This window comes from Primulina tabacum, chromosome 18 (assembly GCF_025594145.1).
Source record: "Primulina tabacum isolate GXHZ01 chromosome 18, ASM2559414v2, whole genome shotgun sequence".
Lineage (NCBI taxonomy): Eukaryota > Viridiplantae > Streptophyta > Magnoliopsida > Lamiales > Gesneriaceae > Primulina > Primulina tabacum.
The window spans coordinates 5,735,969-5,754,534 of record NC_134567.1 but is presented as its reverse complement, the minus strand read 5'-3'; the positions used below and the strand labels follow the sequence as shown (position 1 = coordinate 5,754,534).

Genomic DNA, 18,566 nt, shown 5'->3' with positions numbered 1-18,566 from the left:
AATAATATAATGAATCCATAAATCGTACGCTCAAACCTGGTATTTATAGGAGAATACTTAGGCCTTTCATGGGTTCTCCACCTGTGTTAGGGATGGATCGGTAGTTTGTGTCTGATTTTGATGTGCCATCCATGTGATATCAATATTATATATTTGATTTAATCAGATATGTCAACATGTACATCAGTTTGATAGAAATAATTTTCATTATTTAGAAAAGTTATTTGTGCTTCGTTTTATCAATGAAATTATTATTATTTTGCATATAAAATAGAAGGAGAGCGATCTAAATTGAATTTATTTATAGGAAATTAGAGCTATTGTCTCTCTTTTTACTTTTTTTTAAAAAAAATAAAAAATAAATAAAATTCATAAGAATGTTAAAAGGGTAAATCCCAAAATTGTCTTTCTTCTCACTCAATATTACTTGAAACTATATTTTTTATATCCCAAAATAATCAAAATTGAGTCTTAAAAAAGTAAATCAAGTATATGTGAAATCAAATTAGATACTATTTGTACCAATTTAGGTAACACATTTTTTATTCACAAATCTCATCATCAAAAAATATTCAATATTATCTTCAAATTATATATTTTGACATACTCAATTGAATTTGAGTATTTAAAAGGTAAAATCAAGTGTTTGTGAACTCGAATTATGTATTATTTGTATTAATTTAGGTATCACATTTTTGCTACACGAATATCATCATCGATGTCACTTAACATTAACTTAAAATTATATTTTGTCCATCCTCAAATAATTTGATATGAGTATTTACGGGGTAAAATCATGTATTTATATACTCTAATTAGATACTGTGTGTACCAATTTAAGTATCACACTTTAACTTCACAAATGACACAATCAAAAGTCACTTAATATTACTTGAAATTTAAGTATTTTCTTACACATTTGAAGTATTCAAATAGCCAAATCAAATATTTGGAACCCGAAAATAGGTATTTTATCGATCAAAATAAGTAATTTTTCTAATTCAAAAATGAGTGAGAAACTATGTTTTTTCAAAAATTAGATGACATGAATAAGTCATCTTAATGTATTTTCAATTAAAATACCAACAATTATTGAATTTATTGTGATAGCTTGAAGATCCAGTATTTTCTTACACATTTGGAGTATTTAAAGAGTAAAATCAAGTATTTGGAACTCCAAAATAGGTATTTTATTGGTCAAAATAAATACTTAATCTTATTTCATGATGAATAATGACCTATCTTTTTAAAAAAATAAAAATAAAATCATGACATGGATAAGTCATCTTAATGTATTTTTCATGAAAAGACCAACAATGACTGAATTTATGATTAATGCTCGAAAATATAGTATTTTCTTATATATTTGGAGTATTCAAAGAGCAAAATCAAGTATCTGAAACCTCATAATAGGTATTTTGTATGTCGAAATAAGTATTTATTTTTATTCCATGATAATTGAGAAACAATATTTTTTTAAAATTATATTTTAAATGGAAAAAAATGATATAATTTTTGTTGATAAAATAATATATTTACTTAAATAATAAAAAGGTATAAACGTAAAGTTTGCTTTATGGATAGATAAAACTAAATGTATAGATTTGTCAGGTACTGATTTCTAAAAAATTGTGGCTAGGTACTGAATTTTAATTGAAACATCGACATGGGTATTTTTTTGAAATTTACCGTTTTATCAATGAAATTATTATTATTTTGCATATAAAATAGAAAGAGAGCAATCTAAATTGAATTTATTTATAGGAAATTAGAGCTATTGTCTCTCTTCTTACCTTTTTTTTTTTAAATAAAAAATAAATAAAATTCATAAGAATGTTAAAATGCAATTCCATCAATAGGACAAAAAAGAAATTTTTTAAAAAATAAAATAAATAAAATTCACAAGAATGTTAAAATGCAATTTCATCAATAGGACAAAAGAGAATTGAACTTAACCCAAAAAGGTATTTGCCTTTAATTTTTCTTTTCCCTTTACTTCCTGACGGAAAAGAACTTTGGCGTAAAATATACGTCAGGCTTTATGTATTTCACTCATTTTGATTTCTATTATCAATAATATATTTAAATTCATAAAATTTCTTTATATGTTCTAATCTACTATGCAACTTGATTACATCTCTTGTCAGATTATTTTACGGATTTTTATTTGTGAGACGAGTCAATCCTACATTCATAAAATTTCTTTATCTGTTCTAATCTACGATGCAACTTGATTAGATCTCTTATCAGATTATTTTACGAATTTTTATTTGTAATACGAGTCAATCCTACCGATATTTAAAATAAGAAGTAATACTTTTTTAGCATAAAAATTAATATTTTTCATTAATTACCCAAATAAGATATCCGTCTAACAAAATACGACCTGTGAGATCGTCTCACACAAGTTTTTGCCTACAATCTTTATGCATCTTATTGTGAGATACTGATTTCAAGTTTTGTACATCTAAACCGCCTAAGTCACAATTAACAAAGATTTTCTATGTAGAATAATCGACTCAATTATTATTCTATCAATTTGCCATAGTGTATCGGATCATAATTCTACCTTTTCCTTTCTAGATTTATCGATAAAGTGTCAACAATTTGGCGCAGAGGAGAAGCCCAATGGCGCTGTGTTTGGGTCTTTTTTTTATTTTTTTTTAAATTTTTTTATTGTTTTTTAATTAATATAAATATATATTAAATATTTTTAATAATAATATTATATAATTCATAATAAAAATTAAAACACAAAAAATTTAATTATAATTATATTAAAAAATTTATAAAAATATTTCAAGTTTTTTATTATTTTTGACATTTTGAACTCTCGTAAATATATAATTGATAAATTATCAGAAAAACCAACAGCAAAATTTTGAAATTAAAATTACAATACCCAATTGAAATACAAAATACAAAATACAAAGATACTACATAATTGGAATACAAATTCGAAGATAATACATAATTGAAAATTACAAAGATAACAATGCGAATAAAAACATTAAAATGACAAACAATGTAGATGATCAATAATCTCCTAAATTAGATCTCGATCCTCCAAAATCACCAAAATATTTCCCAAATGTGTCATTTTCGTGTTGTCCATGTTCTTCATTTCTTTTTTTCAAAATTTTGGCTCGTTCCTTTGGAACAATTTCGCGCATTTCAGGATCATCTATCGTGCTTAGATCCATGTACAAAACTTTATTCTCCTCTTGAAGGGTTGCTAATGCTATTTGTTGTTGTCTAGTTTCAATTTTTTTTTGTTGATTTGCTAATTTGAGCTGCTCATTTTGCAATGCTAGGAGTTTCATCTCATAACTTTGTTGAAGTTCAGTGGATCCTTTTTGTAATACATTTATAAGATCGCGATGCCCTTCTTTCATTGTAGATATCAATTCCAACACATTGTCGTCCCTTTTTTTCTTTAGTTTAGATTTTTTAACACTAAGAGGTCGCTGGGATGAAGTGCCGCCTGCATTTTCATCACTACTTAAATTAATTGAAAACGGAGGTAATCCAGGAGAACCTGATATTGGAGTATTTGGTGTTTGGCTATCTGACTGTGACGAGTCCAAACTTGTGACATGCATTCTTGCTGGTGCGCTCATTGGATTGATGTCACTCGAGAATTTCTCCATATCTTTCATAATATACCACACATGATCATATTTGAAGCCTTTACTAAAATCAGCATCTTGCATGAACAAATTTTTTGCTCGATTTAACTGTACGAAAATATCCAACTATTATCTTATAAGAAATTAAACTTGTAATTTAATAAATAGTTGAATAAGAAATACTTACAATATCCTCTTCTGATGCGCCACTTGGGCGGAGAGTTTCAATTTGACGAATGCATCCCCTTAGTTTTCCAACTTCACGGAGTATATTTCTCATGCGACACTGCAATGATCTTTTGTTACGTACTTGTAGATTGTTTGGTTTGCTGATATTGTAAGCTTCTTCGATACGAGTCCAAAACTGATCTTTGGATTGATTGATACCTATTATAGGATTTTGGGATATATCAAGATACATATGACATAAGACTCTGTCTTCTTCGAAATTGTATGAAGCAGTTCTAGAATTTGAAGCCATTGAATTGCTTGGAATAAAGATTTGATTGGAATGAAAATTAAAGATGTGATGATCTCATGAATCGGATATATTTTACTTATAGTAGAAAAAAGATAAGATTGCAATCTTATCCAACGGGCAAGATCAGATGTAATCTCATCCAACGGTCATAATACTGATAAGGTTGTAGATAGCACAATCCAATCCAACGGCCAGATTGTAGATAAGGCAATCTCATCCAACGGTCAAGATGATGATAAGATTTTAATCTCATCCAATGGGCAAGATCAGATGTAATCTCATCCAACGATCATAATACTGATAAGGTTGTAGATAGCACAATCCAATCCAACGGCCAGATTGTAGATAAGGCAATCTCATCCAACGGTCAAGATGATGATAAGATTGTAATCTCATCCAACGGGCAAGATTAGATGTAATCTCATCCAACGGTCATAATACTGATAAGGCAATCTCATCCAACGGTGATATTTTTTGATAAATTATTATATAATGCGACGCAATATCCAACTCTCTCACAAACTTGAAAATGAATTCTCATTTCCAATTTAACGCATCATCCTCTAGTTCATCTTCATTGTCTGATAATGAAGATGAAACACCTATTAATTGGATGGATGATTTTGAGAATTTGGATAATACACGAAATGCAATATTGAATATTGTAGCACAAGATCAACAGTTGGTTGCTACCTACATTATCCACCAAGAGCAAGAAGTCACACACGGAGGTTCAATACCAGGTCATATAGTAATTCACCGTGATCGGGAAATTGCCGACAGTAATCTGTTCAACGATTACTTTGCCGATAACCCAAGATATAACGAAGCAATGTTCCGACGGAGATTTCGAATGTCTCGAAATCTTTTTCTTCGTATAGTTGATGAAGTAAAGAATCATGATATTTACTTCACACAAAGAAGTGATAGTGTGGGGCATCTCGGGCTATCGACTATTCAAAAAACAACTGCTGCTTTGCGAATTTTTGCTTATGCATTACCTGCGGATGCTACGGATGAATATATCAAAATTGGAGAGTCCACTGCAATTCAATGCATGCAACGCTTTTGTCGAGCCGTGGTGGAAGTTTTTGCTGAGCGATACTTGAGATCTCCTACTGCCCATGATGTTGCCAGGTTACTTTATATTGGTAAACAATGCGGATTCCCTGGAATGTTGGGAAGTCTTGATTGCATGCATTGGAAGTGGAAAAATTGTCCAACGGCTTGGGCGAGTCAATATGCAAGTCGTAGTGGTTCTCCAACAATAATTTTAGAAGCAGTAGCTGACTACTACCTTTGGATCTGGCATGCATATTTTGGTATGCCCGGATCCAATAATGACATAAATGTTTTGGGATCGTCCAATCTATTTTCCAATATCGCACAAGGTATTGCCCCTCGAGCTCATTATACAATTGGAGCAAAAGAATATGATACAGGATATTACTTGGCTGATGGAATTTATCCTAAATGGTCAACTATTGTACAATCTATCCACGATCCACGCGGTCCAAAAAATAAATATTTTGCAATGAAACAAGAATCCTGTAGAAAAGACGTGGAGCGTGCATTTGGTGTTCTCCAATCTCGATTTGCGATTGTGGCATCTCCAGCACGTGCTTGGAAGAAACATCATTTACATGATATAATGACAGCATGTATTATAATGCATAATATGATTATCGAAGATGAACGTGACCTTAGCGCACCCATTGAAAATATGAGAGAAGCACCAACTCCGGATGTAGAAATAGTTGTCGATGAGAATATCAGATTTCAAGAATTTCTCGCTCGATATAAAAGAATAAAAGACAAAGATGCTCACTATGCACTACGAAATGCTTTAGTTGATCATTTGTGGGAGGAATATAGTTGTTCAGATGTTTGAATTTGGATTCATATTAAGTTCTAAAAATAAATTATCTGTATTAAAATTATGTCAAGTTTAATAATGAAGCATTTGTATTAATTCGTATTATAAATATTAGAGTTAATATATATAAGAATCAAATAAATAAATTTAGCTATTAATAAAAATAAAATTATAATTATAATACTAATGTTAACATTAATTATAATTATATTGTTAAATTTATAAATAAATAGTAAACAAAAAGAATATTCTAGGAATATACTTTTTAGTGTAAGATTTGAAGTAAATGGGCTGGAGATGAATGTTATATTTGGTGCAGAAACTGCACTATTTTGGTGCAGAAACTGCACCAAAACAGATTTATGGGTTGGAGATAGGCCTAATATAGTCGGAATTTTTCAATTTTAATTTCATAAGTTGGTTTGTTTGTAATTTAGTTAAAAAATTTGTTAAAATTCAGTAATTTGGATTTTTTTTGGTTTTTTCTAATAAATCCATCGAATATGATTTTTTCGGCAAAGATTTTTTCTTACATGTCACATATAATGAGAATTAAAATCATATTACTCAAAATAAAACTAATATGACCAAAACTAAATGAAAATAAAGCAAAACGACTTTCAATACCTAAAAATTAGAGAAAACAAGTTTCTCGTTTCCAATTTCCTCTAATATAGTAAAAAAGACATGAGATTACATCATTAATGTATAATGTAAAACCCATAAAAATACGAAATCCATGGAATCCAATGATTTTTGGGATTTCAAATCAAAGTAAAAGACAATCCGAGAGAACTTGACTCACGTACAATTTGAATTGTCTTGGAAAATAAGGCAAACAACGAGGTCATTTAGGTAACCACAACACAAAAATATCAAATAATCCTAAATGGATAACATCACTATCTTCTTTATAGAAAAAGGTTCGGATATTTTTTTTAAAAAAATTATTATGATTGGATTTAATAATAATCATATTGTTGTGTAAGGAATAATTATTCAATCTGTCACACACTATGAACAAAATATCTTTTCATGTACTAGTAAGATATTTTCACCTCTGCTTCAATTGGCCTACTTGCGCTAGTAGTAGCTGGTACCCATACGCGCCACTAGTTAGATATTTTTGCCCACTTTCGTAATAATTTTACTTAATATTAATATCTTGATACATGATCAATGTAATAAATTAAATACTAATATAGAATACTTTTTTTTCATTTTTTTGTTGTAAAATGCGATAATTTTATTAATTTTTATGTTAAAATAATAATATTATTTAATTAGTGTAAAAATCTGAAATTTTATAATTCAGATAATATAGATGAGAAAAATATATTTTCTGGTTGTAGCACTCATAGTCTACGATACGACAGATTGCGACATTTATATATAAAGATAATTGAAACTAAATAAATATATAAACTTGAGTTCTTGCATAATTATTAAAGCTTGATATTAAAGTTTGAACGTAAATAGTGATTAATACGTTTTTCTTTGAATAAAGTTTTTTTAAAAAAATTGTTTATAAAAACAGCACGCGCTAAAAGAGAGAGTGGACACGAACAGTAGTTTCACGAATAAATATCAACATATGGAGAATAGGATGAAATTGTTGACAAAGGCAACCGCCACCTTCAAATCATCCTATAAAGCCAGGGAACACTCGAATCTTACCATCTTGTATTAGCCATCTATGTATTAACCATCGAAAACTCTTGACCCACCGGAAACCACCACCACCTCGGCGGCACGTACGGAAGTTCCATCGGCGGTCGATGTCGGAAAACAATAACAAGAAAGCGATGGATTGGAACAAGTCGCATTGGACAAATGAGAGGCATGTGCATTTCCTGAATTCCATGGAGGACACCTTTGTCCGAACAATGTTCGAGAGTAACAGTCGTTATAACCCACGCCTCGATCGCTATTTGCCGGACAGCTTGGAGTCGACCGAGGATTTGGTCAGAGAAAGAAGGAGAAGACATTCCACTTCAGGTATATCGATTTCACGTGCGATTGAATTGTTCGAGAGGCTTTTTTTTTTTTTTTTTTTTTTTTTTCATTCAAAGGCATATTAAAAACAACTTCAATGGTTTTGATTTCCTTTTCCTTTTGTTTATTAATTTTTTTTTTTGGGCTTGATTTGTGTTATTTATATATATATATATACAATTAATCATTTTAAACAAAAAATTATTCAGGTAAATATATAATACAAAATTAAGACACCTTGATATTATTTTTAGTTACCCACCCGAATCTCTTTCTTTCGTCCTTCTAAATTTAATTTTTAATTAATTGTATCTGTAATTTGTATTATATGTTTACATGAAAAAGTTAACGATGATTAGTGAGATATTTATATAAATTAATTGAATATCCAAATATAAAATGGAAAATTCTTTTAATAAGATGTTATATAAGAAATTATTTATTAAAAACCCATGATATATATATATGTTTAATTTGTCATGATAAATAATATTATCATGTTTGTATATTCGGTTGTAGATATTGTTGAGTCCAGTGGGAAAAAGACAGAGAAGAAATCCAAATTACTATCGGCCCATATTTCTTCACAAGATCAGGTTTGTCTCACTACATATCTGCAATAATATGTCACACACGTAAGGTTGATTTTCTGTAACATTAAATTATCTTTTTTACTTTTGAAAAATGGTTCGATTCATGATATCATACATATTAAGGAAAATTTTTAAATGGTCTATATGATTTTTGACCTCTGAATAATCAAAATTTGTATTATTCCAATAATGTAGTTCATTTTTATTCCAATTTTTTTGCTAGAAGTTGACGTCATTGGATATATTAACAATGTGAAGCATCATGCCAGGAAATTTTGGAGTTATTTAACCAATGTATGGCATTTTATTAGCACTTGACGAAAATCCACACTTGAATATGCCAAATAAACCAATGACTAAAACCAAATTCGGAAAAAATTGTCAAATTTCTTCTCTAAGTTTGTTTATGTTTTTTTATTGGTGTTTTAAGTGATCTTATAAGTTACCCAATTTTGTTACTCATGTTCCGCAGAAGCGATGATGTCACACCCGAAAACGCTTACGTAGTATCGAAAATTGTCGATAAATATCTATAATGGCTGATCTGTCCTTTAATATACTCAAACCCAACCTTCAAATTAAAGACTCAATGTCTTTAACTATTTAGGGGATCAAATCCCCCTACTGATAAGTAAAATTTTTAATTATATTGTCATTTTAAGTATGTATAGTTTTCTCTCCCTCATAATATTTAGCTTTCTCTCTCTCAAAGAGTATATCACGCAATTGTTATTATAAATTTAAATAATTTAGGCTGCATTATGATTTTGTTTTAAAAAAAAAGATAAAAACTTTAGTGGGTCGGTCTCACAGATCAATTTTGTGGGTCAAATATCTTATTTTGGTAATATATGATTTTTTTTATTTTTTATTGTTAATAGGATTGATCCGTTTTACAGGATAAAGATCGGTGAAATTGTGTTATAAAAATACTTATTCAAATGAGATATTCAAGCATGTTTAACATTAACTAACACTGTATATACATCAATTATATGGACTAATCACATGTTGCCACGTGTTACAGGTGGTCCCACAATTTCAGAAATGGAGCGATAATAAAGATAAAGATGATAAAGACCATCTTGATGTTCCCCTCGGAAGACCAAATTAACAAAATATTATTATCAACTGTGATTAACTATTATTATTGTTATAATGGAGTTTTAATATGTATTTGTCAATTAGTTTATGGTGTATTTTTATATGTATTGTAACGAATAAAAATGTACTCTTGCTAATGTAATTTTACGTGTATGAGATTATAGAGTTTAAAATATTTTTTAAATTAGTTTATGGTGTATTTTTATAATTAAGCAACTGTAATGGATAAAAATGTACTCTTGCTAATATAAAATATAAGTGTTATTATATTGTCCATCACATGTATGATAAAATATAGTTTTTTTTTTTAATTATATTGAACCGTAGAAAAATTGAAACGTCCGCTATTTTTTAATTTTGAAACCTAATAATTTTTTTTTGCATACATACTTTAGAAATTCACCATTTAAAATAACTTAACATTTCCATAACTCGAAATAATTTAACATTTAAAATCTCAACTGAATAAAATTCTCTAAATCGTCAATTAACATTCGACTTCAGCCTTTAACATGATAAAACTAAATTCAAAATAAAGCATAAAAATCTCTAATAAATTTATTAACAAAAATCTTTAAATCTTTTAACTATCAAGCTAATGCGAAAAATAAAATCCCTCGGGAGTGTACTAACGGACTCGATCCGCTCAAACGTCAGCACCTTCTTGAATATCATTATCACCTGCAACATTCAAACCTAGTGAGTCTAATGACTCCGCACGTTCTAAACAGGAGTAACAAAAAATACATATACAGTCTCATGCATTAAAATCATACTTTTATTAAAATAAACTTGTAAGCAAAAATAAATCGTAAATCGCAAAGTTTTCACTCATTATCCTTTTGGGTCAAGTTTGATCATTGAAAGTGACTAGCCTTTATCCTCTGTTCGACTAATCAGTCTTAGCTCACCATTGCGCATGGCGACGAGGCACCGACGTAAAATAGAAATACGATCGTTGGGCTCCCTCTTTGTCTTTCTCCCGTAAACGGGCTCCCTCAAGGGCCTTCTCCATCACGATATTCTCAAAAATTATATATCATATCTTTTATGTCACAGACAATTCACATACTCAAAATATTTTCTTTTTTTAAATCATAAAATATCGTGTCCTTTACACATTTGTATAATAGCATTTTTAACAGTAAAAATTACACAGCTTTACCATAAACGATAAAATCTCATATTTTCATCATAAACATTATAAAATATCATTTAGCACGCGTTATGATCCCTCGGGACACTGCCAACTCATTTCGTACTATCCAGTGTAAAATGATTGTTTTGCCCTTGGACTTAATATTTTTCAATTTTGACTTTTTCTCACTTTTATTGACTTGGGACTATCCCAAATAATCATTTAAGTTTAAATTTAATTTTTAATATTTTTATTTGACGTAAACTCGAGCTTTTTGATTTAATTCTTTAATTAATAATTCGTAAAGCATTTAATTCCCGAATTAATTCAAACTTAAATATTTTCTTCTCAAATTTTAAACATAATCTTTTTATACCTAATATACCATCGTGAACAATGAACCGATCCACATGGACCATGGTTCGAACCACTTACGTATTCCTTAGCCTATTCGAACCGTAGCCTAACTACCAAGCCACGGCTCCCCCTAAACCCGAGCCACCCTCGAGCCACCGTGGACCACACCTAGCCCTGACCCTCCTAGGCTTCCCCTAGGCCACGCTCGAGCCCCCAGCTCACGCGAGGAGTCCGTACGCACGACCCCGAGCCCTACTCCCTTTTTCCTTTGAATCACGACCCTCAACCTATCGAGCCACCATGAGCCATGCTGAACCAGCCCCTATCCCGACCCTTGACCATCCTCACTAGACCCTACTGGACCAGCTTAGCCCCCACAACCAAGCCACGCACCGTCCTTCTGAATCCACCCCTACACGTGCATGGGAAGAGTCCTTGCACGCGTGGGCTCTTACCCTACCGGCTGTACAAGAGTCCTAGTCATGCTAGGACTCTTCTTAGCACTGAACTAAATCCAGCATGGCCTCTACCCAAGCCCTGGCCGAGCCGCATGCAGCCATGAACCAAGCCGAGCCTTCTCCCTTAAATAAACCCTCGAAAACCCTAGGTGGGTTGCCTCCCGTGCCAAGCTTGGTTCCAGCATGTATTTTGCACCCCTTACGACTTTTTTCTCATCCCTTAGAAACCTCCTAATGGCAGCGTGTCCTTAGGAATCATAATTTTTCTAAACGAGCGTAAAATCATCAAAATTTTGAAAATAATCGTCATGACGATAAACAATTCAAACTCTAAAATTTTTCATGCAAAAATATATAAAACATGCATAATATGGATTGAATGATGTGTCAAGAGAATTTAGAAACATGCCTTTGTGTTTTAGAACGCTCGACTATACGATCGTTGGCGTGGGGTGCGAAGAAGGATGAACGGGCGACGAAGACTCCTTGATTTCTCCTCCTTCTTATTTTCGAAAATTGTGTGTGTAGTGTGTGTGTGTTTTCAGGCTGATAGAGGCTTCGAAGCCCTAGGTTTCTATTTTATAGATTTTAATTTGCATGTTAATGAGCTTAGATTTTGGGCCTTAGGGTTTAGGAGCAATTAGGCCTACTCAACATGGGTAAATTAGGCTCAATGACACCTATTTAGTTGAAAAATAAATGTTTATAAAAATTAGTTTTCAAAAATAATGATTTTGATCTTTTAAAAATCTCTTGTTTGATCAAAACCGACTTCCCGGATAAAATCGAGCTCGTCTCGTAAAATAATTTGAACTCTATCATTTTTAGAAAAATTTAATCATATTTGATCATGTTAATAAGCCTTGGAAATATTTATTGAAAAATAATTATTTTATATTGGTCATCATCGGTCTTTTTTCTCCCGCCTATTATCGAATATTCGGATAATATCTTCAATTCTCATGAAATCATGTCATCTAATCAGTTAATCATGCAATCAGGCCTTTAATCATATAATATGTGTAAGGACCTCGTATCTTATTATCGTAAATCATATTTGATTATCGATATTTCATGAATTTGTTATGTTATTAAATGTATGAATTATATAATTGACAACGAAAGTGATAAAAGATGTTGTTGATTGTATTAGTAATTGATTGGGTTTAAGAAGTACGCTGAACCGCAATAGAGAAATGACACATGTTACGGTTTTCAGCATAATTATCTGAGTATTAGTTCAAATGAAATGAAACCAATTTCATTAGAAATCTCATACATAGTATTAAAACTTTCAAATTTTGAGCTTTGTCCAAATCCATTTGGAAATAAGGGCAAAATCATCCCGAAGTGTATCACGTGGATCGAAGTTCCTGAACTGACACATTTTGGGAGAATTAGTATAACTCTCGCGTCAAAAATCCAAATCGAGTGAGGTTAGTGGCAAATGAAAGCTAAGACATAGATCTACAACTTTCATGTTGACCACTTGTGCAAATTTGAAACTTAGTGTTTCGGACAGAGCATGGCGCGATAGGGTGCCAATTCTTGTCTGCCCCAGCGCGGCACGATAAAATTTCTGGGGACAGAACTCGACGCACTAGCGCGACATTACTTTATCGCCTCAGCACAGTACCGTCTGATTGCACACAATTTAAGGTTGATAAGCTTGGTTTCGATATTATGTTTCTTTCATTTCCCCTACAAATTTCGAAAGACAAAGTTAGAAATCAAATTCTATCATTCAAATTTATTTCGAAACGTTTTGGAAACTCAAAACAAATTATATATTTGAAATCCTCGCGTTGAGAACGTTCTTTTGAGGTAACTTTCATCACTGTTATTTCTTGAATCGCTGGAATAGCATGTATTTGAATTTGATTTCAATATATGCGACAGAATAACAGACAAGAAACTAACTTTCAAAGATAGAATTGAATTATATCAAGATTTCAATGTTATATGAATTTTCAAAGTTTCAAAGGATTTTGAAACTTGAAACGTTGATTTTAAATGAATTCATTGATTGAAATGAATATGTTGATGATGTAGATTGATTATCTATATTGAAATCCTAATATTGGATAGATCTACAGTGACTTGGCAACGAAGAATTGAGGTATGTTGTCAACGAGTAACATTCGACAGGTATCTGTGTCATATGATATATGTTTGATTGATTGACTTGAGAATATGTGTCTATATACCTTATTTGCTGAATTGATGTGGCATACATAACATTATGATTGAAATATCGATGAATAAAATAAATATTTTGTTAACACACATCATTTTATTCATACATCGATACATGACATGTACGTTGAGCTATGATCCTTGGATATCTTGATATGATTGGATTTGATTCCAGGGTTTGTGAACATGATGCTATGTTTGGCATTATGTGGCCCTTAAAACATAGTCATTCAGTGGCCCCGATGATTGGTTGAGATTTGTGATTTGATGGCGCTTTGTCAACGGTATCATACAGAGATTCCCTTATCTTTGACTGAGGCCGGTGTGACAGCTCGAGCATTGATTTGATAGCGATTCGATTGATTCTTTTACATTCTCAGTGGATGGGAATTTGACCTGATATCTCCACGACATACATGTATTGCATATCATATATCATTGTATAGATATTTGTTGTATATATTATGGTTGTTCTATACAGAGCTTTAGCTCACCCCCAAGAGGGGCTGTTGTTGTTTTTGTGTGTGGACAATGGGAGGTACTCCACGATATCAGGAGACCGGAGATGGTACTTTTGGATGGAGTCACAGTTGAGTTAATGTTTAGTAGTTTATCTCAGTATATATATGTATCTATATAACAAGGCATGTCCCAAGGATATGAGTTGTTGTATGTTGTTGATTTTGATTATGTGTGAGCATATTTTATGATGTGATATGATATATTATTTTAGTATTATAATTATAATTGACACCTCTTGGGCTCATTGTAAAGAAAATTTTTATTTGTTTTCCGCTGTACTTAATTAAAACTAATCAAATTGCATTGTAAGAATAATTAGGAGTTAAGGGCCCCACACGGTATGGTATCAGAGCATAGCTGAGAATGCTCGATTGAGTCTTGTGTACACTTGAACAGGCACAAATTAAGTGTTCGTTTGTGTTTGATGTGTTTGTATTACTTGCTCTTGTTTGATCTAGTTTAAGTAAGTTGTTGATGAGATTAATGATATGAGATGATGATGATGTTTCATTGATATTTATTTGTGGTATTCATACTTTACAAAAACTCTTTATAACAGCCCACTCCAATCAGGACTTATTACACTGCCTGTTTTAGAACTCTTAGTGATCACTTTATAATTCTGGATTTTAAGAACACTCGGTTCACCAGACACCACAACTTAAAAAAATAATTGAAAGGTTACTGATATAAGTAAAAAAATTGATTTTGGTAGTACGGAGATGATCCTTGAATGATCAGATTTCTTTCTGTTCAGTTCTTGCTTAAGAGAGATGAAGTGTGTAGACTTTTCAGTGCGCTCTGAATCTTTGAAGTATGCAAGCTTGTGATGATTTCATTGTTGTGAAATTGATAACGTATTGTGTGTGTTCTTGCACACTTCAATCTCTGTTAATGTAGGCGATTATTCCAACGGTCGAAAGGATTGGGTAACGTTAACTTGTAACATAGAGAAGCTGTGTCACTATCAGCTGCAACTGCATTTAATGTTCTTCAGATATGCATTAAATGTTCTCTTTACTGATATTGCCTTGAGTCTCGTGCTTTGAAGAGTTGCTGCAGAGTCACCGTTTATGGCAACTGCTTTTATCCTCAGACCTTTGTAAGATAAATGATCTTTCCTTTCCAGATCATTTTCAGGACTGATGTAGGGATAAGTTAACTTTGAAGTGGTGCAAACTATTGAATGTCTTGAACTGGTCAGATAATGTCTTTCATTAAGTAGGTAATAAATAACCCTCTCTAATGATGTCTTCGAATCAGCCGGTTGAGAAGTTCATCTTCTTTTACTTTAAGCGGTTGAATTATCAGCGGTCTGAAATTCAAGCGGTCAGACTTCTTTAGTATCTCCTTTGTTTAAGCGGTTAAACTCTTTTGTTGTAGCCGATAGTGAAGCAATCCGGTTGCTAGGCTGGACTGTTGAACTAATACCCGTTACACATAAGATATGCATCTATTTCCTGAAATAGCGAAGTGCTATCTTGATTTTGTCGATCACCAAAACTTTTGGGTAATAATAATTTCTTAACATGATCTTAAATAGACCTGATCTTGTATACTTATATGAGTGTTAGTCCAATATTCTCAATTTGATATATTCAATCTATTGAGTCTTTTGAAGTACCTTTTTGATATGAATCTTAGTTGACCTTTTTGATATGAATCCTTAGGTTTTCTGATATGTTTAGAGAGACTTTTTGTTGATATAGACTTCTAGTCTTCTTATTTTAAAGACTCTTTATATTTTTATTGTTTTCATCTGGTAACCTCATTTTCGAATCTGGACTGTACAAATCTTGTCTTGATCATTTGATAGATTTTTCTGCTCTTAATCTTTTGTTCTTAAGATTATTGTAGTGTCCAAAAAACCAGTACACGTAAATCACATACATAATTTAATAAGTTAATTAATTTAAATGATTAAATGGATTGAATGATGCATTCAACATGTTTAATTTATTTTAAATATTTATATGTTTATTTTCTTGGGATTTAATTGTATTTCTCAAGTTTAAGATTTTCAGACGAATATTCGATGCTTAAACATGAATTTGCATGCTGAAATTTTTCTGTGCAAGATCCTTCAAGTTTTCATGAGTTTTTGAAGCATAGGATTCGTGTGAATCATCCGGGTTGTTGCTGTTATGTAGATGATGTATTAGGATGTCTTTAGATGTTATTTATCAGTCCTTGAAGGGTCGGAAGTGGTCTGGTTTCGCGAAAGAAAAGACGCTCCGCGCAAGCTGCCGTCGTGTGCGGGTGGGGGTTGTTTTCGGCGTTCGGCTTGTTGAGCAGATTCAGACTGGGTTAGGATCGTGGCTAGGGTCTAGACTGTGTCTTATGGTGTTTAGGTAGGTCTGGTCTTGGTTGTTTATGGGCTGGTCGGGTAGGAAAGTCGCTTGAGACAAAAAGGGGTAGCACACTTAGCACGTGCAAGGGCATGTCACGACCGGTTGCTCCACGACGTCCATGTGGGACCTGAGTTGGTAAGAACCATACCAGTGGCTTGGTTAGGGTCTAAGGTCATGGTCTAGGTCTTGGTTAAGGCTTGGTTTGAGTCGTGGTAATTTTGGAGCCATATAGAACCTGAACATATGAAAAAAAGGTCGATGTAGAGCCTAGAGTATCTCGTCTTGTTTCGGGATGGTTTGGGGTTGTTCCAGAGGCGATTATAAGGCTATGGACAGTGTGTTAGGTCTTTGGTAAAGGTTGAGTCGAGTTCTGAGTCATGGAGGTAAGTCGCAAGTCGTTTTATTTTATTTGAGAGTCGTACATGTAAGATGCAAGTTTATGAGATGCTTTGAATTGTAAGTTTTAAGTGGTGGAAGCTGGTTCATGTGTCGATCCAACGAGGTCCACAGCGTTCTTAAATTAATATAACTGTGAAAAAAATTTATTTTGAGGTATGTAAATTGTCTTATGTCCAAGTTACGCATGTATGGGTCTGAAAGTCAGAAAACGTGTCCGAGGACCTTTCCGACTTATCTTATGATTGGTAGTGGATATCCAGTCCAACGGCTCTGGTGATCTTTGCCAGCCAAGTGTTGTGGTGTTAGTTTGATGAAACTAATTATTTTATGATGTCACATTTCAATGAGCATAACTTTACGCAAAATGTTTAAGTTTATGTTATATTAAGCGAAACATGTTTTATGAAAATGTCTATGCAAGAAAGTCAAGTCATATTTATTTATCCTCAAGTAATTTACGTATCAAGTATCTTTAAATTGCATGAAATTTTATTATGTACTATTCATTATTCACGGTTTATGAATGCTGAATCTTTAGACTTACTAGACTTGATTGATGTAGATGACATTGTTGAGGGGACTGGAGGTGATGATCAGTTAGCAGGCTCGGACCCTAGGCAGTGCACGCCTGATGACCTTGCAGTTTATGAGCTTTCTGCATGTTAAAACTTATTTAATACTCTGATTTATTTTATTGCATTTTGGTTCGAAAATAAATTATTTTTTTGGATGTTTTAAAATATTTTATGGATGTCAACGTTGATTATTTTTTTTCGGACTCAAAATATTCATAATTTGAATTGTTTATATTTTTTTTAATTTCGAATTTTAGGTTTATTGCAATCGAATTTTCGAAAATGATGTATAGGTTTTTATTGAGTTTAAAAGTTAAGAGTTATGGATTTAATTAGATAGAAAAATTTTATTTTCCACATATTTTAAGTAATAAGTGATGGTCGTTAACATTAGAGTATTTCAAACTTCTATTCTGTTTTCATAATGAAGAATTTGGACTTTATGAGTTATTACTCTTTCATTTGCTCTGATCTGATGAAAATACTTAACCTCTGAATGGCTTGAGCACTTTTCTTTTATCTAGTTAAGATGCAACAAAAAGTTTAGTTCACTAAGATTTACGTATTGTCATTCTTCAAAACTGATCTTATATACTGATCTTACACAAATTATACTCACGGGGCATTAATGTCAGACGCTCCACTTGCTGCATCAATACCATTTGCATAATCTGCCATAGAATCACATAACAACCACAACAGCTTCAAAGGGACAGAGGTCAAGCCCTTGTACAAAAATCGAAAGCACAACACATATAAATGACATGTAATATTACAAAAGTAATTCATTCTCCTGAACAAAATAAGCTATCGATTGAATCTCGGTTTCAAGAGAATCATCTGGTCAACGTATACCCGAAGGGAAGAGATCCCCGACATCAATTACCTAATC

At 32.0% G+C, this 18,566-nt stretch overlaps 2 protein-coding genes across 2 annotated transcripts; one reads left to right on the top strand and one right to left on the bottom strand.

Annotated features, from left to right (window-relative positions):
• Positions 1 to 3,035: 3,035 nt before the first annotated feature.
• Positions 3,036 to 3,909, bottom strand: LOC142532268 (uncharacterized). Its single transcript, XM_075638586.1, has 2 exons — positions 3,817 to 3,909; positions 3,036 to 3,737 (listed from the first exon to the last, which is right to left on the bottom strand). The coding sequence occupies exons 1-2, from the start codon at positions 3,907 to 3,909 to the stop codon at positions 3,036 to 3,038; spliced, it is 795 nt and encodes a 264-aa protein (XP_075494701.1).
• A 3,698-nt stretch (positions 3,910 to 7,607) lies between these two features.
• On the top strand, positions 7,608 to 9,877 carry LOC142533918 (uncharacterized). Its single transcript, XM_075640852.1, has 3 exons — positions 7,608 to 7,984; positions 8,501 to 8,577; positions 9,602 to 9,877. The coding sequence occupies exons 1-3, from the start codon at positions 7,765 to 7,767 to the stop codon at positions 9,686 to 9,688; spliced, it is 384 nt and encodes a 127-aa protein (XP_075496967.1). The 5' UTR covers positions 7,608 to 7,764; the 3' UTR covers positions 9,689 to 9,877.
• The last annotated feature ends 8,689 nt before the right edge of the window (positions 9,878 to 18,566 follow it).